This window comes from Ciona intestinalis, chromosome 10, assembly GCF_000224145.3.
Source record: "Ciona intestinalis chromosome 10, KH, whole genome shotgun sequence".
Lineage (NCBI taxonomy): Eukaryota > Metazoa > Chordata > Ascidiacea > Phlebobranchia > Cionidae > Ciona > Ciona intestinalis.
Window position 1 is genome coordinate 4,394,575 of NC_020175.2, and position 24,544 is coordinate 4,419,118.

Here is a 24,544-nt window from a genome sequence, read left to right on the forward strand (position 1 = left end):
TTTAAAAAAATATATAAATAAAAATTTGGTAAAAAATAATTTAAAAAATACGGAATTACTATACCGGTCGGCATATGTGTCCTTGGACAAGATATTTAACGGACATTGCTCCAACCCAGCGGTCACTAAAATTAAAAAATTCATGCAAAATTTTTAAAAAAATATAATTTTTTTTAAAAAATATAATTTTTTTTAAAAAAAATAGGGAATTACTATACTGGTCGGCATATGTGTCCTTGGGCAAGACACTTAACGGACTTTGCTCCAACCCAACGGTTACTAAAATTAAAAAATTCCTGCAAAATTTTAAAAAAATATATAAATTTTTTTAAATAATATAATTTTTTTAAAAAAATACGGAATTACTATACTGGTCGGCATACGTGTCCTTGGGCAAGACACTTAACGGACATTGCTCCAACCGAACGGTCACTAAAATTTAAAAATTCGTGCAAAATTTTTTAAAGTATATAAAAATTTGGAAAAAACAGAGAAATACTATACCGGTCAGCATATGTGTCCTTGGGCAAGACACTTAACGGACATTACTCCAACCCAGCGGTCACTAAAATAAAAAATTCATACAAAATTAAAAAAATATATAAAAATTTGGACAAAATATGTAAAAAATTTGGGACAAATCATGAACAGAACATAGCTTTAAAAAAAATTGGGACAAGTAAGGCCAAACATGAACTCATTTTCTGTCGAAAAAGTTCATTTTAGAAATATAACAGACATTAAAAAATTTCCTTATGGTTTCCTGTTTTTATATAAAAGTCTTTTTTTCATATTTTTTTATTTTTGTAACGACCATATAGTAGAATCCAATATTGTGAAAAGTAAGAATACAAACTGCAGTGCATCGAATAAATTGAAGTAAAAGTTAATATTTCATTTAAAGAGAAATTAACAATATGATAAACTACATTGGAAGAAAATAAAACACATTTCAGTAATAGCATTTAGGTCTTACGAAGCAAAAATCTAATTTTTCTGCTATAGTACAAAGTAACTGGTTTCGTTGATTGAATAAATGGAATTATACAGTTAAGTTTTAACTTAAAAACTTTCTAATTTTACTAAAAACTAATATACTTTGGCTCAAGAATTTGTCATAAAACTAGGGGCAAGAAAAAAATAGCAAATTATTTGAAGAAAAATTAAAGTTATAGTACTGTGGCAAAAGATGGGACACCTTTAGCACATAATATCTAAATATCCTGATCGTGTTTTAAACAGTTACTAACGTTCTATAGGAGTCGTGGGAGATATGGTTTATAATTCTTTTAAACTCTTTGTTTGCTACCAAATGGGGCGTGAAAATAGAATAAAAAGGCGTCCCATTCTCCCCCACCCCACTATCTTACAAATTATACCAGAAAAAATTAAGTTATAAAGTTGAAGTTATGACAAAATAAGAAATGTTTTATCACAGTTTATGACATCATAATCGAATAATTCGGCTCTGTCTTTGACCATCTGTGGTTACGAATTCATATATCGCTTTCTTGTCTGTGATTGGCTGTTGGTCCACACATTCTGACCAATCAGAATGTTCGTCACCAGAAACAGTTCTAAACTTGAAAGTGAGACCCGGGAATTTAGAGCAAATTTCAATTTTCCCATCATCTGTTATTCTGTGGAATAAATATAGTTATTAGATGCAGAAAAAGAGTTTAAATTTTGTGAAAAAAATAAATTTCAGATTGATAAAAAAAATTTAAAATTTGAAAAAAATACTAGTGCAAACTTAAAAAATTAAAAAAAAACTAGTAAAATTTTCCAATTTTTCTTGACAGATTTCACTATAGATATCGGATTTATCATATTTTAGTTTAATCTGGTGTGGGGCGTGTTAAAATACAGTTGAACTCATGGTCATCAAGGAAATTTTATTGATTTTTGTTGCCAAATATACTTGGTCTGTGGTTTTTTAAAGATACTTTACAGCAGAGAAAATGATTTTTAGGTGTAAAAACAGGAAGCTAAATCATTTTTTATCAAGAGTGTATTAAATTTGATGTGCTATGTCACCTCAGGCATCTCTAATATTATGTCAATGACTCTCACCTGACACCTGGTGGTGGTAATCTGTAGTGAATATTTCGAATCCTGAGTCGAGATAATTCCTTGTAACCGACCACGTTTACAAAATCTCTCCAATCTTGTAGTTTGGTCCATTCATTTGCTTGTTCTGCTTCCCATGGTGCCTGCGGAAAATACATGTATATATTTGATTGCTGCCTTTTCAAACAAAATTTGTAAAAGATATGGGGAAACAGCAGATTTAATGGAAAAATCAACATAATTTAATATTTTAAAAGAAGTTGTGTAAAAATGCTAGTAGCCATGTCACAGAAAAACGTTTAGTTACAATAAATTTTATACCAGAACAACAATTTTGAATTTTTGAAAGTCTAAAAGTTTAGAAAATACAAAATAACAAATATTCAAACTTATTAAAAAATAAAAAAACAACACAAATTTTAAAAAAAATCATAAAAATGGTTCCGAAAAATATTTAAAAAATAACAGTTCAAGGTTATAAAATTGTAAAAAATTAGAAATTTGAACACACACCTTGTGCCAAGCTCTCTCTGCGAATGCAATCAAGCGTGGAAATAATTGATAATGAAACTTTGTGACATCACGAAGCATTTCTGACCACACAGCAGCCTGCATTCCAATAATGTTCTCTGGCGCTGTTAGTGGCAGGTTTGTATCTCGCATATTTTTCACTTCTTCAGCTATAGGAAAAAAAATAGTAAAAAATAATACTAGTTGTTAAAATGTTTTTGAAGAGATTGCAGTAATGCAATAAAATAATTTTGTCGATAATGTATAATTTTTCTCACAAATAAAATATAATAATTTAATATTTTTTGCAGCTATTGGAAAAATTACAATATAATTAAACTAATTCTGTCGATATTTTATAACTGAATCAAAAATTAAGGATAACAATTTATGTCAACTATTAAAAAGTTAAAAAATTCCATCAGGGGGTTTAAGGTTTCTATTCTATGTGGGTGAGGTCATATAGCATGACGCCATTGATTTAAGAAAGAGCGGATACATTATCACAACACCCAGGGTACTACAACTAGCCATTAGTAAGGAATGGGTACGAGCAATGTACGTTATTTATCAAGCTCATTGACACATACACCCACAATGGTACCAGCAGTGGCGCAGCCAGGGAGTTTAGAGGGTCGTGACCCCCCTTTTTAAACCAAAAAATTTTTAAAATATTTGAAAAAAAATTTGTTGGAAATTTTTTGATTAAACCCCCCCCCCTTATTTTTTTCTGGCTGCGCCTCTGGGGACCAGTATGAAACATTACAATATAAAAATCAGCGCTCCTACTTACATGAAAATGGTTCAGCATTTAAGTTGAACTTTGCATTTGAGTAAAGATGTTCCGGCATGAACTCAAACACTTTACGATCATCAATATAACGCGTTGCCCAGAATAAACCGATCTCTTCAGGATCTGGTTCATGGGGGTGGTCGAAGTAAAAATGGGTGGCTTGTGACATCACAACCTGGAATGTGAGGTAATAATGGATTATTTGGAGTGTGCGGGAAGTTTGTAACTTATTTATCATCGCGTGGTAGGACAACAACAGTGGTGTTCTGTTTCTTACACCTCGTGCCCGCTTATGAGTTACCACATACATGAGTAACATAACTTTTTGGGTAATTATTTTATTTTTAAGGTAAACATTTCATTTTTCTAATGTGTTGCTTACAATTTATGGAATAAAAGGTAAATTTGATAGCATGGATTATGTCTTGCCCATGCTCTACAAAAAAAATTATCAAATTTAATTTTAAACATGGTAAAATAAAAAGAGAGATCTCACAGGCTTAAAATAAATTACCTTATAACCTGCATTAGCAAGTTTATAAGCTCTATTAGCTAAGTAAGGACTCCAACCAGCGTTGTTCCATGAATAAGCAAGCACATCACAGGGTATGGAGGATTTCTCATAAGGAACAGTGTCTGGTGATCTGTGGGTAAGAAAGATATATTTTACTATGGGGGAAGATGGGACACCTTTAGCACATAATATCCAAATATCCTGATCGTGTTTTAAACAATTAACAACGGTCTATGGGAGAACAGGATTTTATATTCTATAAACATTCTTTGTTTACTACCATATAGGACGAGATAATAGAATGTTTATGCGTCCCACCTCCCCACCCCCTCAACTATATTAACAAATTAACATGATTTGTCAACTAAAAAAAGGTTCAATAAGGTATAGGGTAATGGTCAAGTCTATGGAATAAATAGGTTAATCAGTTTTCATGGCATGCCAATGCCACACAGTAAAATATCATTCATATTGAATGGAATGTATATCAGCAGCTACATAAAATATTTGCTACAACCTTGAGTTTTAATTATATGTAGAAATGAATAATAAAGGATACATGGGATTGAAATTTGGGATTTTGTGTCAACAGAATAAGTTTAAAAGACACAGTAACACAGTTCAATACACAATATATGTTGATGTAACTCACTTCAAAGCACCATCCTCCCAAACTCCTAGGTTTAATCCATGTTTGGTACAAATGTCGGAAACTTTACGAATGAAATATTCCTGTAGGTCAACATTGCTGTGTGGATGGAATAGAATTAACTTATTTTTAGAATAAAACTAAAAGATAAAAATATATATATATTCAAAATAATGAAAGAAAGACTTAACGGTAACTGCTACAAACCCAGTGGTCACTAATGGGTTGATCAAATTTCCAGCAATACAGAAAAAACACACCCGCAAAGTTGCATACACAGTAACTCAGAAGCTGGCTTGAAATGTATAAACTAAGTCTAGGCCACCCCTGTTATAACTTCTGAAGTAACCCCACTAGCCGGGTAAATAAATTGCAACCATTTACTCATACTATAGCAACAATTACAAAATTCTACATGAGAATCTTTCTTCTTTGGTAATAAATTGACTACAATATAATACATAGTAGGATGGGTAAAGATAGGACACCTTTTTATTCTATTTTCTCATCCAATTTGGTGGTAAACAAAGAACATTCAATAAAATATAAAAAACCGTATCTTCATGACTCCGATAGACTGTTGTTAATTGTTTAAAACACGATCAGGATGTATAGATATTATGTGCTAAAGGTGTCTCATCTTTCCCCACAGTATATACCTCAAGGGTGAAATGACACTCAATAAAATGGATTTACAAAGTTCACAGTATAAATCAGAACATTAATTACAACATTTACGAACCTATATGGGAACCCTTCTTCTTCACTGATAAACTTCTCACATACAGGAGAACCCTCCCAAGACTTCTTAGCAACCTCATCCCCTCCCATGTGTATTGTGGTAAGAGGTTGTATATCAGCGTGAAGAGCTTTAATCTCGGTGATGACTTTCTCCACAAACCTGTAGTATTGAGTTGTATTTAGAAAAGTTTGGGAACTGCTGGTATAACCATGTTGGAGGTAGGAACATATGGCTTGTGAGTCAGAGGCGACTTTTTGATGACAGAATCTTGGGTATATACCCAAGCTGACATTTCTAAGAATGTTATGAAATTATGAATACAACTTTTCAGCATTGTTGCAAACGTTTTCTGTAATTTTCCATAACATTATAATCATGCTTAGAAACGCCAGGTGTTATTTCGGTTGATTGAACCTGTTTAAGTATTTAACTGAGTTTCATGTTCACTGGTTTGTGGTATAATTATATTCAAGTGCATGTACCTCATACATAATTGCAATGAAACATAGTAATTAAGGGGTGCAATGCCATATTTGGCCAACGGTGGTTAAAATCCCAGGTCCCATGGCTAGTCCACTTATCCCACTGTATCCATATAGAACCGTAATAGAACCCATTGTAAATTTAAATGGTCCAACTCTGGCCTAAATCTCAGGCCCCATGGTCAACCTTGCCAAAGTACTTCACCCATATAGAATAGTCTCTATAGCAATAAATCCAAGACATATTACTTGTATGACGAAGCTATGCAGGGGTTAAGTGCGTTGTTACGGAAATGTTGAACAGACATCGCCGTGGAAACATCATCAGGGTCGATCAAGCGGAACTCGTCAGCTGCTGCTGTGTCACCACGAAGATTAAATTCTCTATATCTGTGTAAAATGTAGAAAGTAATATGATGTTATAATAAAGTGTTATGCTACAAATTAAAGCATCTAATGAACAATACGGTAAGGTTAACAATATTTCAAAGCCAATTGTATAGGTAATTTTAAAGATCAAACGTGTATATTTATATAGATTGATTATAAAATTTTTGGTTCTGTTATAAAAATATAGCAAAATCTTGACAAACGTTATGGAATGACAGTAAAAACACTTTTTTTTTACTTTTTTCAACATGCACTTAATTTGACAGCATGTATATACCAACATTACACAGAATTTTAATTTGGCTAATTTAGTATCTAAATATTGTTTTAAAAAATGTAAACCACATTACTTTACTTTTTTTTATGAAATATGTTTCTTTTATAAAAGATATTTGTAATATTTTTCTTATTTTTTCAACAAATCTATTCTTTTATAAATTAGAAAAAAATATGAACTCAGTTCTACCTGACTTCCATGGCATTAATCGCGGCATGTGAATGACCAGGTGTATCAACCTCAGGAATAACTTGTACATGATTGGCGACCGCACTTTGTAATATACGTTTATAATCATCTGCTGTGTAGAAACCACTGCCCGATGTATCTTTGTTGGGTCCAGAGCCAAGAGCTGGGAATAAACAAGTGTCCTCTGTTTCTGTGTGGCACCTATTACGTAAATGTATTGGTTTAAAATGATATAGTTTCTGTTGTCTAAAAAAGTTTTATGTTTGGTTATTATGGGAAAAAATTGTTATAAGCATAATATTTTGTTATTATAAGAAAAAGGTATATTCGTTTGGTATCATAGTAAAAAAAAAGGGTTTTATTTTTTACACCTTATGCCCTATATAGCAAGTTACCAAGTAATACAAATCCGCGTGATTAAATTTTCTATACCAGCTCATTAAAATGAGATTTTTACTATGTATAGCTGTCCAATTGATTAGTAACCACTTTGTTAGGGCAATTGGAAGTATTTATTTTAACTCCACACATGTTCAGTCCGACATGCAAGTTTTTCCCACCTGACAGCACCAATCTGTGTGAGTTCAGGCAATCCATTGATTTCAATTCTCCAACCTTCGTCATCGGTTAGATGGAAATGAAGTTTGTTTAGCTTGTATAGCGCCATCGTCTGGAAAATAAGCGAGCAATTCATGTCATCAAATGAACAATTTAAGTCATTCCAGAAAATTATAAAAAAAATTAGGTTGCGTTATAGCAATTTAGCATTCTTTCCACTGTCTGGCAAAATAAAAAATACAATTCAACTTATTTTAGCAAAATGAATAAAACTGTCTTTTATCCTGGAAATATATGGTCTTGGTTTATTTTATATTATATTATTTGCATTTAAATGTTCTCATAAAATTCATGTATGCCATATTGTAAACGTAAAGTATAGTAAGATGATCAAAACTAGAATATTCTTTAGAACATATCCATGTTATATGATTGGTGATTGCATCTATTTAACCGTTATTTGTAGGCAGATTATTCAAATCGAGTATCATATTAGAATTCAGGGCATGTATACCAATGTAAGGCACCTATGCCAACTAACACAACCAACTCTGACCTCAATAATTTTAATAATTTCATCAGCAGGAACAAAGTTACGAGCGACATCGATGTGTAAACCCCTGTATCCATATCTTGGACCATCCTGTGGAGTGTGGATGAATGGATGAATGTAATTGAATTACTGATGTATGGTGGGACAATGATAGTCATTATGACACAGGTATTCTGTTGTATTCACTACATGCACGCTTACAAGCTACCATGTATGCAACTTTGAATAATTAGAGTTTTTTGTTATTTGCATGGCTGACAATTTACACAACCCATTAGTGACTACTGGGTTGAAGAATTAAGTGTCTTGCCCAAGAACACATGACCACAATGGTAGCAGCATCAAGCATTGAACCTAGTAACTTTTGGTTATTGGTTACAAAGCCAGCTTTTTCAACTACTCTTTTTTTGTAAGTTATGACATCCTAATGAGATATAATTATGACATCACAAACCTGGATTGTTCCCGTTGGAAAACTAAGCTGAAAACTTCCATTTCTCTCGGCCAATGAAAGAAGAGTTTGTCCGGCGTAAAATATCCCAGCTTCGTGTGGTGCCGTGATTATAATGGTCTCTCTGTGTGGAATAATTAATAATAATACTTATTATTACACCCAAAGTTATCTTAACTACACAACATTTTATCAGTCAGTTAATACACTTCCGTCTGCACCTTGAATTGAGATTCAATCAAGTTTTGCAGTTTCTTTCTTAAATGATTATTTAAGTAGGCTCTGTAATAATATTGAGCATTAGGAGGTAAATGTGGGGAATAAAAATTAACATACTAATACTTTGTCTAATATAGGGTTACCTACTCGTCCCAAATGTAATAACACTACACACCTTGAATCATCAATCTTTATCATATAAGCCTCATTTGAACTAGGTACCCCTTCTACATCAGCAACTATTATTTTGATGACTTGACTGGGCGGACAGGGCTCTGAACCTGGTATATGTTGAACACCGAGAATATCTAGAACAAAGTTATTTACTTTTACTCTGTGTATGTGCCAAGTAAAACCTGGGTAAATATACTGTGCATACAATCTTGTTTGCTTATACCTTATACATATAACAAAGTAGGTGTAAGAGTTAACATTACCACGGCATGGAAAAACAGCTGAAAATGCATTTTAAGAAGTGCTAGGTACTATATATTTAGAAATTATAGTATGTTGCATTACAGCAACAATTTTTTTTATCATACACGTTCATACACCTCGTACCCGCTTTTTGTAACTTTGTGGATATTTATTTGGGAGATATTTTTGTATAGCTGTTTTATGTATTTTTTATGTAGAGCTGATAGCAACGCCCATAATGGTAGCAGCTACAAACTTTAAACCCGTGGTTCAGAGTAAAACTCACCACACATAATGCTATAACTCACCCGCTATTCTCTTTGCTTCATTCTGTATGTTGGAAGGTAGATTGGTGCAACACACGCACCATTTACTGCTGTCTAAGACCATTATTTTCTTAGAATTTACATTGAAGTGTATTGGAGTAGGAAGTACTTTCATGGGCGCAACTACTAAGTCTTCTATGCGATCTCTGTGGAAAATTAAACAGGAAATAAGCTATTATTACTTGCTAGTGGTTGGCATAGGATAAATAGAATAAGGATATAATACTGCTGGTGTATGACCTGTTGAGTCTTAAAGTTACAGCTACACATAATACAAAGATTTTTATTAAAACACTCTTATGTTTAAACCCATTATCATATGGCAAATTATGAACTAGATTTTAAAAGTTTAGTTAAAAATGTAACTTATGTAAGTAACTGGAAAATGAAACTGTCAATCTTGACATTGACCAGCTTTGCCATTGGGAAATCACATAAAATGTTAGATGTAAATCTCACCTGGCAAATCTTTCTTGTGGAGTGAATGGATCAGCGTTATCATCACTAGATCGTTTCCACTTCTCCATTTTGTTGAAACCCTCCACAAACTTCACATCTTCGTCATCTGTGCTCTGGATAATCACAGGAGCGTGATCAGGAGCAGACACGTACCATCGTGGGAGGATGTAGGATCGGGATGCGGTTTGGTAGCTCCGGAACTTGATGAGAGCTGCTCCTCCAGCTGGGATGCCTGGATGGGAAAATGAGCAATTTGTTAACCAAGCATATGCATAATGTTAATGTTTGTGGTAATGGAACAAATCTGGCCCACATCCAAAGTTCTCAAAGACCTCATTCATAAAGGATAGGGATAATGAGGTAAAATGGATGTCATGAACTTTTGAAACCGCAGTTATTACTGAATATGACCACAGTTCTTAATATACACCAGCTTTATTTTGCTGTTAGGTGTCAACTGTCAATACAAGCAACAAACAAAGACTGCTAAAGTATGACCCATTCATTAAATTATTACTAATTTTCTCTGTGTTCATAAATCTACATTATCTGGATGGTTGAGAGAAAAACCAGATTTTGAAAATTTAGTAGATAAAGAGCAAAAAATGCACCCAGTTTTGTTATGTTTTTTTCACGTTAAAAATTCATCTGGGAAAATTGACAATTCTATTTTACATGCTATGGATAGTGAAAGAATCAAATAAGATTTGCAAGTGCATGTAATTAAAGTGTAGTTACACTGGAAAGTACAATGTGTAATATGTTGAGAAAATTTACCTTTAAAGTTTTGATCAGGTGTTAGTTTAAAGAATCCACCATCCATGTGTGTGATAATGAAGTCACACAGAGGAAGTGAATATTCTCGGTTTTTCTTCAAGGTGTCGAACTCAATAAGGTGGAGACTGTTAAAGTAGATTGACCAGCCTTCCTGTATGTAATAGTGTTATAATTCATAATATGAATTTTAGTATAGGTTTAGGACAGGGTGGAGCTAAGAAATTAAAAAAAGGAATAAAAGGATTGGGAAGTCCTGATTTTAGGAGTTGCTATATTAGGGGTCAATTAAATAGTTTTAACAAATTTTAGTTTAACGAGCAAAAATGCTAACAGGTTCAGTTTATGTTTAATAGAGATAATTATTTTAGGGAACATAATAAAAATAGCTATCACAGCATATGTGTGGTAAAACAAAAATTTGATCTTTTTGTTTAATACAATACACTACTTGGCGACAAGTACAATATGTATTCGGAAGTCAGAATAATATGGGATTGGTCATATACAATACATGGAAGGTGCCAGGTAGAGTCTTACGTGAGGAATATCTTGGTCTCCGCTGTTTATTATTGTCACTTCATGAATAAATTTGTCTGCCCCATAATTTGGTCCAGTCTTATATCGCACCTCCAAGTTAGCACCCATGTAATCAAGCATTGGATTCATAGCTGGAACACAAAATTATTTTAATTTATAAAAATTCTTTTTAGAAACCAAAATTTTGTAAATATAAGATCAATGCTTTACATTAATAAAGAGACACAAATTAAAACACATTCTTTGAGAACATTGGGTGGGGTGAAGAACTATAATCTGCTTTTAAAATTTTAGTTTAGAATAAAATGTGCCAAACTATAGTTAACATGTATTAATTAAATAGTTTAATTAATTTCATATAAATATTACATTGCAATAAGCCAATAATGAAGAATTTTAGCCCTTACTGTATTTTATGTCCTTCGAAAATTGAGACGTATTTTTCATCAAGTAGTAAACGATAAAGAGCGAAAATATACACAGACCAACAAGACCTTTGTAGTTGAGGCTCACTCTGAGCATAATTTCGATTCGATTTTAGAACAGTCGCATTTCCATCGCTTTAGGCGAAAGAAATGTTGTTTCGTTTTTTTTCACGGGCTGTGCATCAATTGCTAACTTTTTGAAGTCGCTAAAAGTGTATGCTTCGTTCGAGAAAATACCTTGCAACAGCGCAATATGACGAGCACCTTCCTGGAAACGTTTTGTATTAAACACAAAGCACCAGGATGCTATTACTTCGTGGTAGACGACTAGACGTATCAATTTAACAGTAGCGTAATGCCGAACACAACACACAATGCCGACCAGCTGATTGATATAAATACAATGTACACGCAAAAACAACATACTTCAAAGTTCATAAGATTATAATATTTAAAATACCTATATTCATTTTTTAATCATTAAAAAATGTAAAAATACGACAATGTTAATTTACAATAAGATGTTTGTAAGAAACCGCTACAATTACCTTTATCGTACTTCAAACGCTTCAATAACTCCATGGTTTCTATTTACAATTTATTTACGTTTGTTCTTTTTACAAAAACGACAAGTGTTACTGTTATTCCTTACTCAATACTAGCTATATATAATGGTCCCATGCTTAAATGGTATTTAATAATTAGAAATGGAAGTGGTAAACTATACGTTGATATTATGTCTACAAATCATACTACTCGTATACGATATATTTGTAAACGCATTTATTGACTTGTTGAACCCAGAAAATGTTATCCAGTTAGTTCTTTTCATGTAAGTCCTCCTATTTTAAATATCTTATCATTATTTTTGATTAGTAACAGTTTATAACATAAGTGATTTTAAATTTGCAAAGCAGAAACTTGTATATATTATTAATCTATTTATTGGTCTTGTCTCTTCTGCTCTGTTACAATATTTTTTTCATATAAAGCTTTGTATTTACTAAATCCCTATTGTGTATCCAAATGTTTACCAATAAGTTTATTTTCAACAAAATTGTTAACCATTAAAGAACAAACACAACAAAATTATTTAATTGGTGTCATGCCTTGACACATTGGTTAGCATGCTTGCTTGTAGCCGAAAACTTACTAGCGCATGTTCTATGAAAGAGAACACCCATGTTATAAAGACTATTCTAGCCACGCCATGGAAAATAAATAAGTTATATTTATTTAACTTTACCAGCTAACAATCCTAATACATAAAATCCTTATTTCTTTTAGTCTACAAGACATTTGCTTGGTCTTCCAACTGGTTGTTTTATGTCTTGAGATCTTTAACACCGCTACCTCACAAGCTGGCTTCATCTCAGTCATGATGAAAAAGTTTGCTCCATGTTTGCTAACTACATTACTGTACCTTGTCCTAAGCATTGCTCTCTGCGCCAAAACCTTAATGTTGAGGTAAATATAAAACAGGGTTAACAATTCTTTGCAGACATAATGTTGTATTAGTTTTTAACCAAATTTGGGATGACATTGTTAAAATGCGGTTATACTCATAGTTGTCTTATATGTGGAACCTCATTGATTAAAAGATTGCAATGTTGTTTGGCACTTCTCGTTATTATTTAACAGCAGGATAGAGCTGGTTTAATTTAAAACTTTAATACTAAAACAAGTTGTCCCTATTTTAAAAATTGGGATGACATGTAACCGCAGAGCCAGGCACCTCTAGTGTATGTTTTATTCAGTATTTCAAACAATTAAAACAGCAATAATTCATAAACGTATATATATATTATATGTATAATATGTTTTGATTTCATAGGTGGAATGACACTACAGTAAATGTTTATGCTGATGGCGGATTTTTCGCTGTGTACATTTTACAACGATTGTGGTCACCGATCTATTATTATACATACAAAAGAACTGCAATGCGATTGGCTGATTCAAATTTTTATAAGAACACTGATTGGTTGAGAAGACAGATGACATTACGTTGATAATTATGCGATTTTGATTATTTTATACCATTTTATTATGATTTTAGCTTTTTATACAAATTCTATTTCTGTAAGACTCATAGTGTAGTAAATACACATCTAACTATCAAGTTGCAATGGTCTATGCTATTATTTTAACATGCATGTTATTTATACCACAGTAATATTGAATTATGACCAACCAGGCCTACATGCTCTATTTAAACTTGTGGTGCTAACTTACTTGTAATAACATTGTTTTCACTTCTATTGCATAAACAAAGTGTATAGGCTGCAGTAGTCGTACCCATACTGAAACGTTTCTATTCTATATGGCTGAATTTCTATAATGACACAAGTCAGCGGACCTGAACTTTAGGCAACAGATAGTACCGAAACAAACAGTTACATTATAAATGTGCCAGATATACAACTGTCCCCATACTCCTTCATGTTCAGTGTAACCAAGAATGCCTTTTTTATACTTACTAAATTAGTCCTAGCACATTTGTCTTTTTATAATAAATAACAAGTTTTAATAAACAGTTGACCTTTGTAATTCCTGGCTCCAAAGGCTTTCAGAAAAATAGTAGTTACATTTCTTCTAGTCTACCAGATAATCAAAACGTAGCAGCTACAAAAACTTTAAAAAGAACTAGTATAATGCATGTAACACAACTTAGATATAGGTTAAAATATCAGAAAATATATTTTACTAGGAAGTTCAGTTTGTGTCCTCTTAAAATTAAATCTAATATTCAAATTGAGTTTTTATTCTCGTATAATATGGCATGAAATATTTTACACAGCTTCATTAACCAGCAAGCTTCAAAAAGAGAATCTTTCAAAAATCAGTCGTTAGTAAAAATGACGAACTTTAAACAAAGACAAATATAAAGAGCACCAGTCGTATATACATGAACACAAAGTTTCTGTACAGATTGCTTCATATTTTAAGAACTTTAACAACTTCCAAAGAAAAACAATTGAATTTACAGCTTGTGTAAAATTGGCGTTGTAACAGCTTTGGCAGCAATATTGAATTAAAAGTTGACAATTTCTTGGCTTGTGTAAGAATCTAGGCTTTTGAGGTTTTGTAATTAATACGCCTCATGTAGTGATCTACAACATGTATTATGACATCACTAGGCTGGAACTGATGTCATAGCAAGAGATTCTCGAGGCTGGGCTTGACCTCCAACTTCTGGTCTTAGTAATGAGAAGCAGCGCTAAAAAAGTATTAGTTACTGCACTTGTCACAAGAGAAGAACACAGGGATGCTTTATGGTTGTGTAAATAGTAGTACACTGAAAAAATTAATCACAGACAGAGTTAAATGGGGTAACTTGTAAGCAGGCATAAAGAGTATAAAACAAAACATTAAAAAAACACACATGTTACATTGACTGTCATTGCCCCACTATGCAAGGGTTAATATGTGACATTAATTCATTCATTCATTGTATACTAACGCCTGTCGTTGCTCTGCCACGCAAGAATAATGTTATATTCATTCTATACTACATCACACCTGCTGTGGAGAACCTGGCTCAAAAATGAATTTGTAGAGAGCATACACTGGAACTATAGTGATGGAAGAAAGAGTGATTGCCCAGCCTATCCATGTTGACCAATTAGGAAAGATGTAATCCCCATATTGGAGATTTGATGTGAAAATAAAACTCATCACGATCATGAACTGTAAAGATTGTGGTAAACCCATAAAAAATTTCCTACATAACTTAGTAATAGTTAATATGTATTATAGATCAACAAACTTTAAACTTATGCTATATTTTACATAAAAAGTATATGGATAAATAAGGTGTGATATGCAACTGTAACAACTAGACCAGTGTAAAAGCCCTACCAAAGTAAAATTACATCATAAGTCATCTATTCCAAAGTACAAAGACCTCTTTGTTGTTACTAGCACGTAGATAATTAGTTAACGTCAGTTTAAATCTTCTTGTCAAAGTTAAAACAACAAAGCATTTACGGGATATATTTGGAGAGGGTTATACAAATATCTTGGGAGCAGCTACAATTCTACACTTCATTACCAATGCCAATCACATAAAAGAATCCGACAAACAAATTTAACTAGATTTAGAAGATAAATAGGTTATGCCATTTATTGAACAGTTTATTAAATCTTTATTTTAGTAAAAACTTCTCACAATATTTTTAAATATTTTTTTTTTATAAAAATTTACAATATTTAAAAAATCTGGTATAAGACCAAAGGGGTTTCTGTTTTATTTTAACACTGCTATTTACACCCAAAAATTATCCATGCAAAACTGCCATAAATCCAGATAATAGCATAATGGTTGTCCTACCGAAACAAACAAGGGGCTTATCACAGTCCAGCAAACTCGCCAGAAAATACCAGGTCCAAATCCAAGCATTGCTTTGATGTCTTCACACAATCTATTTATACCTGAGGAAAAGTTCAATAAGAAACAATCTTAGCTTACGATACAGTAAAAAAAAGGAGTAGTGCCTACTGTCCGATGCACTGTTCACAAAGTTAAAGCCTTTCCCAGAGAATACAGGTTTGATACTGCTGCCATTTATTCATTACATTACTGTTTACACTTTTATTACATTTATTTACTACAAAAGTTTAAATTAGTTATGATAGAGAAACTATTTATATAAAATCTAGAAGTCCTTTACAAAGGGAAAACATTAATGTGTTGCTTCAGTTTTGAGTAAAGAGAAATAAAACAGAGTTAAGTAATTAAGAAAAAATAAGGGACTGCACAATATTAAGTAATGGATTGTGTTACACGAAAAACCATTTTAAAAATCATGAATATGGAATTTCTGTGTAGGTATATAAGTCCTTTTCTTGGTAAGCTACACTTGAGTGCATTCTACAAATAGACATAAGTAGCTAAACTTTGCGTAAGATCACCTTGCAAATCAAACATTGGGTTCATGTTTTGGGTTACAGGGTAATCTGCTTAGCATAGTGGGTTGCGCCGTTTGCCAAAACATGGAGAACTAGGAAGACTACATACTACTGCTGTACAACAATATATACATACGCAGTGGAAGGCATATTTTTCACAGTGTTAGCCATATTTTCAACAACTTTTAACTAAAACATGGAAAAGTTAAATATATCTTCTAACATAAAGAAATTATTTAGAAATATTATGGGTTCAGCCACGATTTTTTCGCTATTATATTCAAATATATAAATAAAAAGTTAAAGTACATATAATAATTTATGAAAATTTATAAATAAAACTACCCAATACTCACCATAAAACCAGGTGACAGATATTGATTCCAATAATACAACAGTCATAATAGCAGGACCTGTAGCATAGACCTCTAGCAATGTCATCAGGTAGACTCCCCCTTGAGTAGTAGTAGCTAAGGCAAGTAAAAAACTGACAGAAAGAAGCCCAAGAACAAATTTCTCCCGATGTTTTCCAATCGTTTCTGGATACTCGTCAGAAAACCCAGTAATGACCGCTTCTAACCCACCAAACTGAAGATTTTGGTAAAAATAAAAATAAAATTAAAAGTTTAATGTATTTTACATTTAAAAAAATACATAAAATGATAATTTCTTGTTGGTTTTATAAAAAAAACAAAAAAAAAAATAATGGTCAAAAGTAAAAAATAATAATTTTTTTAATTTCGATTTTGTGGTAATGGGTAAATCTACAACACCGAGGAAAAACTACAATATGGCTCTCACAACCTATAGAAGTATATCCAGGTAGGAAAAATTGTAAAAAATTGAAGTTATTTATGTGATGACTCACCGAGCTATCAAGTCCAAGTGTTATGATCATCAGGAAGAAGATTATGGAGAAGAAAACCGATCCGCTAAAAGTTGTGAGTGCTTGTCCGTATACAACGAATAATAAACCAACTCCTGTGGGTGAATATGTGAAAGTTACTTTATATTTCAATTGAATTTATGAAACTTATTTATCTTGGCAGGCCAGGGCAACGACAGTCATTGGAACATAGGTGTTCTGTTTCATACACCTCGTGCCCACATACGCCTATGTAGTGTGTAAAAGAAATACCATACATTAAAAAGAATAAATACATGGGAAATATACCCATTCTGCCAAACTGTAGTAGAGGCTGTAAAAAATCCTAATTCGCATGAAATGCACAACTATTGTGTAAATTTAACAACAAAAGACCAACACTGAAATTTCTACACAAATTTGGCAGATTATCCAAATATATTTTTTTGAAAATTCAGAAAGACTTTCTTCTAACCTGGTGTGGTAACTTCTTCTATGTCAGTTTTATTCAATAAATGAGCCATGTAGCCAAGTACTGAGAATACAACGAACCCAGCCATGAAACTTGTAAGGCAGTTTACAACACTTGTGATGAAGGCATCTCTGTGGAGGGGAATATTATGTAAGTGTTAGGTATGGGGGACCAAATATTGTTTAAACGAATAAATGAATGTAACTTGGTTACCTTTGCATAATGGGGCAAGGACCATCAACATAACACAGGTGTTCTGTTTCATACACTTTATGTCAGCTTTTAAGTTATCAAATATGTAATTTTGTGAGTCATTATTTTTGTACCTGTAACAGTTGTTGTCAAATCTGTTGTAACTTGATAATGCGATGAGTGTGCCAAACCCAGGACCCAGTGAGAAGAAGACCTGAATTAAACATTATGTTAAGAAACTTAAATGTATCACTCAACCTAATTTATAGAATACTATGGGTCTCTTTTTTAGAACCACAATTTTGTAATTATAAAATTATTATCAAAAACATTATTTTTGGTAATAATTATTTCCATATCTATATTATATCAGTTTTATGCACAATTAAAAGTGAGAATATAAGAATTAGGATTACCACCATCAAAAATAGGTCATAATACACCCACCTGAGTTGCTGCTTCCAGCCATACAGTTGGTTTAGCAAGTAGATGCCACTGTGGACTGAGATAATAACTGATGCCAATGGAAGCTCCTGGAAGCATCGCTCCTCTGATGAGGAGGATGAATAGAACGATGTACGGGAATGTAGCTGTCACCCAAACTACCTGTAATTGTGTGGGTGAATGAATGAAATTTATTTATCCTTGTGTGGCAGGGAAACGAAAATTGTTATAAGCATTACCATGTATTTAACTATAAGGATAATTTTTTAAAACTAAATGGTTGACAATTCAGACACCCCATTTGTCACCACTGGGTTGGAGCAATTGCTGGTAAGTGTCTTACCCAAGAACATATTTGCCCACAATTGTAGCAGAGATAAGCCTTGGACCCAAAACAGATGTGTTAGGGACATACGCGCTAACCAACTGCGTCACAGTGCAGTTAGTCAATAAAGAGGGTGGTGTGTGTAAATAAGGTGTCTGAAAGAATGAATTTTTGATAAGAGGCAGGCATGCTAACCACTGTGCCATGGTGACAGACAGAGTAGGTGTAAAGAATAATTTCTCCCAACTTCATTTACCAAGTATTGGGAGGATTTCATGGCTAGGTGGTGGGAGGTTAATGGGGAGGAATGTGTTAGGAAAATTTGCATTTTTGTTCTGGGACGTTTTTTGTATAAAATGGAATAGCTACAAAAGAGTCTTGGGTAATCTGCCATAACTTGTCTAAATCCCATGCCCCCAAATCAGTTACACTCTAAGACAGACCAAAAACTTGACTTAATCGGACGGTCTACCCTAAAATATTGTGATCTAAATATTACAAACATTGGAACAAAACGTGTTTTACAGGATTGTGTACCTAACTAATATTGCCTTCCCTGCAGTTAATACAGATTGCCACTAATGACTACAATTATAACAGAGTTTAGAAAAGGGACTATGTTTAGGCACAAACCTTTCCAGAAGACCTCACTCCTTTCCAAAGGCAGAAATATAGAATGAAATAAACCACGAACAAACACAGCACAATCTGCCACCTTGGTGGACCAAGATCTCCCAACCCAGTTGATTTGTAAACCTCAAGTACATGCCGACTGCGGGAGAGTTACAATTATTAAGCTATGTTGTGTAATACAGTGTTAAGTAAAGTTTACTTGTTTTAAAATAAAAAAAACAACAAACCAGTTAATTGTATGGAAGTAATATTAGGGGTCTCACATGACATTCAAACCTTTGGAACGTGGTGACGTTCTATATTTTATAAAACACTCAAGTGATAAATCTTAATTAACAGAATAAAGAAATTATCAGGTTTCAATAAAAAATCTAAAAATAAAATAGCATAACTGGTAACAGGCCAACAACTATAAATAAGCAGATCTCTGCATATTTTAAAGCGATTTAAAATTACTCGAAGAATTGTTGCGCTGGTGACTGAGTGTCGTTAGTCCACGTCTGGTTGTGAGCAGCTGCGTTTATTTTATCCAAACATCGACTGTCAGTCCATGAATGGTTGCAGGTTGCCCATGGTAACTCATATGCAAATGAACTGAAAAAAAGGTTTTTAGAAATGAGACATATGATTATGTAATGGAACAAATTTTCAGGTTATGGCCCAATAAAACTTTGAAAAGTTTTTTATAAAAGAAACTCATATATAAAGTTATGTAATGGAAATGTGCTTTGAGTACTTTTAAAAGTCTATAAATTTACCCATTCAGTAGTTCTACAGTAAGAAAACTACGATTTTGCTAAAAGTACTAGTAAAATACATGATACAATGCTACTCGTCTAGACAAGGTTTTTATAAAACGCATTAATAAACAGAAGAAATGATGTGGTTACTCAACGACATCATGATAAAAGGCAATGCAAACAGTCAATACAAACAATATAACACTTAGTATGACTAATGTTGAACATGCGTTGGGTGAAAATGATATCATACATACAGGCTGTAATATTTGTATTAAAACTCGGTTGAAATATGTAGCCTTTATGGTTCCCCTTGCCCCCAAAAACATACCATATCAGACTTACCTGTATAAGTAATACACAGCCCATCCTATGACTGTGTTGTAGTAACTAGACACATAGAGTGCCATCAAGCAAATCGCGTACCCCACACCTAGAAGTAAAACAACTTTCTTAGCGATACAAACACAAATAAACTATTTCTAAAGAACTCATCCTAAAATATTGGGTCCCAGTTGCAAAAGGAATAATGTCGATTGTGTTTTTATGCTTTTAGTGACATTAAACTTTATCACTAAGGCCAAGATGGTAAGAAATTTTCTTGGAAATTTACCAAGATGTATTAGGTGTAATAATCATAACAAAAGCAAATTTTAAAACATGCTTGTATTTTGAATAAAGTATATGCCTAAAGTTGAAAGTCTGAATTTACTCTTGAATTTTAACATTCAGCGATGTATGTGAGTGGTTAAAATATATAATGCATTTACTGTGTTATAAAACTATGAATTACCTTTGAAAATCGGGCAAATCTTCCCCCATATTGAAATGCACCCCGTTCGGTGATACTGACCCAGTATCAGCTCGAGATAGAATAGGGGAATCCCCCCGAAGACAATCATCAGGAAGTAAGGAATCAAAAACGCACCTGCGCAAATAGAAAACGTTTTTACGGCGTGTTGCGATGAATAAAGATGGATTTTTGGTGAATATACAAACTAAAACAACAGTTTTATGTCGAAATTTTTTATAATTGACTTTTATATTGATATCGGTCTTGTTTACGGTCGTAAAATTGCCCCACAGTCAATATTTTTCGCACGGGTTAATCGACTAAGCAAATAAAAACTAAGCAAACAATGTTTGTCGTATCATTGAAACGCAAACAAATCAAATCCACCTCCGCCATTCCGGAGACAAATGTATGGGAACCTCCATACGTTTCCCAGATCAACTGCGAACCCAATAACTGATAGAAGAAACTCGAATTTGTGAGCCCATCGTTCCCTCTTTGGGGGCTCGTCTGACGAAAATTCGCTGCTGGCTACGGAAAAGTTGCGTCTGGACAGCAAACTTTTGCTCTCCGATATCGCGTTACCGTTGTGGTCAGGTACCGTTGGTTTTTTGCTGTTAGTTTTGCTTGATTTCTTGTACGGTACGTCCTTTTCCGAATTACCCATGTTTATAACACGGTCACCAGTTATCCTATGAATAAATGTCACGTACTGCAACCTGCGTTAACAGTATTTAATAAAATCTATCCAACAAACGAGAAAAGCTAACTCCCTTCACTTTCTAAGAACCTAATCCACTGACGTCAGGAGTAACTTAACAACCCTGTGACGTCTCTATCGTGTTCTCCAACTCGTAAAACTAAATCTCGAAAAAGTAAATTTCGCCTTTTTTCAAAACTATTCCGTAAAATAGTTTTTTACATCATATAGCAGGGTGGGGTTAGATGGCCCATAGTTCCATTTAGTATAGTAAACAAAAAAATGTTTACAGAATTAAACACCCGTATTTTTTAAAAAAGCTTTAATTGTTAAAAAATGACCAGGAAACATGGTGTTAACAGTATCCCATCTTACCCCACAGTATTAAATGACCTTTTGGTAATCTATAGCATATGCTGCCTGTTCTGCCTATGTGGTCTATAGGTCTTTTCAAGCAAGACGATCGCTTGCATTCTTTGCTAGTAGTTTGGTTCCGACCAGACGATAATCGAACCCTGCCTGTTGATTATCCGCCGAGGATCGGTTAAAAATAAGACTAGCTGAAATTCCTCGCTTAATTTTCTTTGTGGCTGGACCAGCGGCGCAATAAAATCTTCCTAATAAAGGGTAAACGAGTAACCTGTTTTGTTCGTTTAAAATCACAAAGCACTAACAAACAAGCCGTATTAAAAAGTCATAGCCATAACTTCTCGTTAAAACTTTTAGTAGATGAGTAATGTGAACTCGAATTGACATCAAATGTCATCCGGTCAATTTCACATTAATCTTATCTGATCCGAAATTTAGTTTGCCGGTTTTACAAAAAAGAATCGCAGTACTAAACTTAATGTATATAAGTGACACTTTCGCAAATCCTACTAAATGTGAGGCGTATATGGTTCATTGAGAAAACTGAAATCCTCTTTTTCAACGACGAGTTTAGCTTAAAATTACCAGGATTTAGAGCAGTAAATGCCACAAGGTGCACTTAAGATATACGAGAAGATTACGCTGATCTACGAGACATGATCGTGGATGCGGTGTATAGGTTACTAATCTGAACATGTCTGTTTACCGAAGTTCTTCCTGAGTGTATGTATAACATCACGTAGTCTGTACTTTCAATATACATTTATGCATAACATTTTTATCATTTTCAAGGTTTTAACTTAAGATCACGTACACCTAACTTATTGTTGCGTAAATTGGCCTTAAAATGTAAGTTTGCTATATACCCAACAACGTAACTTCTTCGGGTATATATATATATTAAACACTCAGCACTATCGTAATTCCGAAACACTTTTATTTGATACTATAAAGCAAAAAGCCTTAGTACATAGCTATAGAACAAACATTCAGTACATTTATGACTAACATCTTTAAAATCCCATGGTTATATACGCATGCGCCGAACCTGCGCAGTAGTAAAACCCCTACATACACTTTAAACTTATATTTTTACTTGAACCGCTTGTAAAACAATATCCGATTTCATTGTTGTGCTAGTCGTAACAGCAAGGTTAACCATTAACGAACCAGCAATGGCGCGTAAGCAATTACATCACGCGTGGTATTACGTGGAATAAACAGTAGAAAAAAACTTTGGCGGTAACATATAAGCAACATATTAGCACTCATTTATGTTATAATATACGGGAGTGAGATGGGACATGTTTTTATTCTCTTTTCTATTTGTAAAAATCGAAGAAACATTTAAAGAATTATATAACCGCATTCTAACGACTTCAAGAGTGTTTTCAACAAATAACAAAACTGTTTAACAATTAACAACGCCTCAATGTAGTATTAGGTATACGAGCTACCGGTATCCCATCTTACTCCAAAGTACTATACTGCAATTGAATTTACCTCCGCCATTTCGAAAGCAAATGTACGGGAACCTCCACACGTTTCCTAAATCCACAGCGAACCCGATTACGGAAAGCAGAAACTCCAACTTTCTTCCCCACTGTTCACGTTCCAAGGATTTGCTACCTTGTTTTGGGATAAGTCGCTTATCTTTGTTTTCGGACGACTGTGGTAAAAACATGTCTTGAAAAATAAAGTTAATTAAGAAAATACACTATAAGAGTAAATACAAAATACGTTATAAAGCCATACAAAACTCTAAAAATTTGGGATGTCTTCCATTTACGCGACCTTCCATATACAAATAGCAGCAGGCGGTTAATTGATACATTGAATAACATATTGTACAGCGTCAATATAGGGTGGGTTTGTTGAAAATTAGTATATAATGTTTCAAAAATATCTGTGTTTTTTTTAAATAGTGTTTTTACCGATACAAGGCCGTATGTGGAAGATGAGGTGGGAAGACTGTCGTTCGTCATCGTGCTCTCTTTGCGGTATTTTGGGGAGCCTAGAATCAAAAACGTTGTGTATATAAATAACCAATCAAGGAAATTAGTATTTGTCGGAGTAGATAAAAACATTAATTTTAATTTTTACTTCGGACACAAAATATAACAAGGATCAGAATAATTAAAACAGCGAAGAGATGGAATATAAACGACATGGCTTGATTTACTCGAGGAGATAAATGCGTTTTTTGTTGTGTAGAATAAAATGTCTTAATAATGTAAAGTCTATGTAGGATAGTATATAACCGTCTACGATATTATTTAAATAAAAATTAAAGGATGCTGGTTCTGTATATATTTAAAAGCAAATAATTTATACGGCTTTCTCACCATAACCGTTTGTGCTCTGGTTGCTTTGCTTTCTGTCTTTTGCCTTTTCCGTTGATGTTGTCGAATACCCAGATACTCTCCGTTTCGGTGCTTCCCCACCATTCAGTAGTGTATTGGAATCACCGTTGTGGACTGTAAATCGATGCACGACCGGGAAACTGTTCGATCTTTGCGGGGTTTGGAGGCTCCCAGGCGCGCTTAAAAGACTCGCTTTCCTTGGTGTATGCGGATCGGGCGAGCAATCAAACGTGTCCCAATTTTCTTGACCAATCTTTTCCACAGGCGGGTCAGCTCCGCCAAAATCGTTCATATTGGTGATTTTTTCAATAAGAACTCTAAATCGACTTTAAATGGGTTTCAACCTAAATCGATAAAAATTTCATTCTAAAATTGTGTCGGATTCCAGCTGCTCTGAAA

General features: G+C 33.4%; 3 protein-coding genes across 4 annotated transcripts; 1 reads left to right on the forward strand and 2 right to left on the reverse strand.

Annotated features, from left to right (window-relative positions):
* Positions 1 to 791: 791 nt before the first annotated feature.
* On the reverse strand, positions 792 to 11,681 carry LOC100182564 (beta-hexosaminidase-like). The gene is made up of 18 exons (XM_009861706.3): positions 11,321 to 11,681; positions 10,914 to 11,044; positions 10,377 to 10,527; positions 9,600 to 9,831; positions 9,123 to 9,286; positions 8,573 to 8,705; positions 8,182 to 8,302; positions 7,731 to 7,817; positions 7,177 to 7,286; positions 6,617 to 6,817; positions 6,010 to 6,150; positions 5,279 to 5,437; positions 4,540 to 4,635; positions 3,888 to 4,017; positions 3,374 to 3,548; positions 2,584 to 2,750; positions 2,074 to 2,213; positions 792 to 1,640 (listed from the first exon to the last, which is right to left on the reverse strand). Exons 1-18 carry the CDS (start codon positions 11,433 to 11,435, stop codon positions 1,448 to 1,450), a joined length of 2,646 nt encoding a protein of 881 aa, XP_009860008.1. The 5' UTR covers positions 11,436 to 11,681; the 3' UTR covers positions 792 to 1,447.
* Positions 11,682 to 11,911: 230 nt separating this feature from the next.
* On the forward strand, positions 11,912 to 13,874 carry LOC100184889 (transmembrane protein 138-like). The gene is made up of 3 exons (XM_002125978.5): positions 11,912 to 12,170; positions 12,626 to 12,805; positions 13,173 to 13,874. Exons 1-3 carry the CDS (start codon positions 12,046 to 12,048, stop codon positions 13,348 to 13,350), a joined length of 483 nt encoding a protein of 160 aa, XP_002126014.1. The 5' UTR covers positions 11,912 to 12,045; the 3' UTR covers positions 13,351 to 13,874.
* A 205-nt stretch (positions 13,875 to 14,079) lies between these two features.
* LOC100187281 (sodium-dependent serotonin transporter-like) lies at positions 14,080 to 24,544 on the reverse strand. Of its 2 annotated transcripts, XM_002125507.5 has the most exons (15): positions 24,128 to 24,544; positions 23,717 to 23,796; positions 23,286 to 23,451; positions 20,714 to 20,848; positions 20,266 to 20,353; positions 19,637 to 19,774; positions 19,181 to 19,319; positions 18,226 to 18,384; positions 17,913 to 17,992; positions 17,590 to 17,717; positions 17,118 to 17,230; positions 16,606 to 16,837; positions 15,672 to 15,772; positions 14,861 to 15,028; positions 14,080 to 14,558 (listed from the first exon to the last, which is right to left on the reverse strand). In XM_002125507.5, the coding sequence occupies exons 1-15, from the start codon at positions 24,435 to 24,437 to the stop codon at positions 14,475 to 14,477; spliced, it is 2,121 nt and encodes a 706-aa protein (XP_002125543.1). In that variant the 5' UTR covers positions 24,438 to 24,544; the 3' UTR covers positions 14,080 to 14,474. The 2 variants fall into 2 exon arrangements, with proteins under 2 accessions (XP_002125543.1, XP_018669372.1); XM_018813827.2 differs by lacking the exons at positions 23,286 to 23,451; positions 23,717 to 23,796; positions 24,128 to 24,544 and adding an exon at positions 21,101 to 21,451.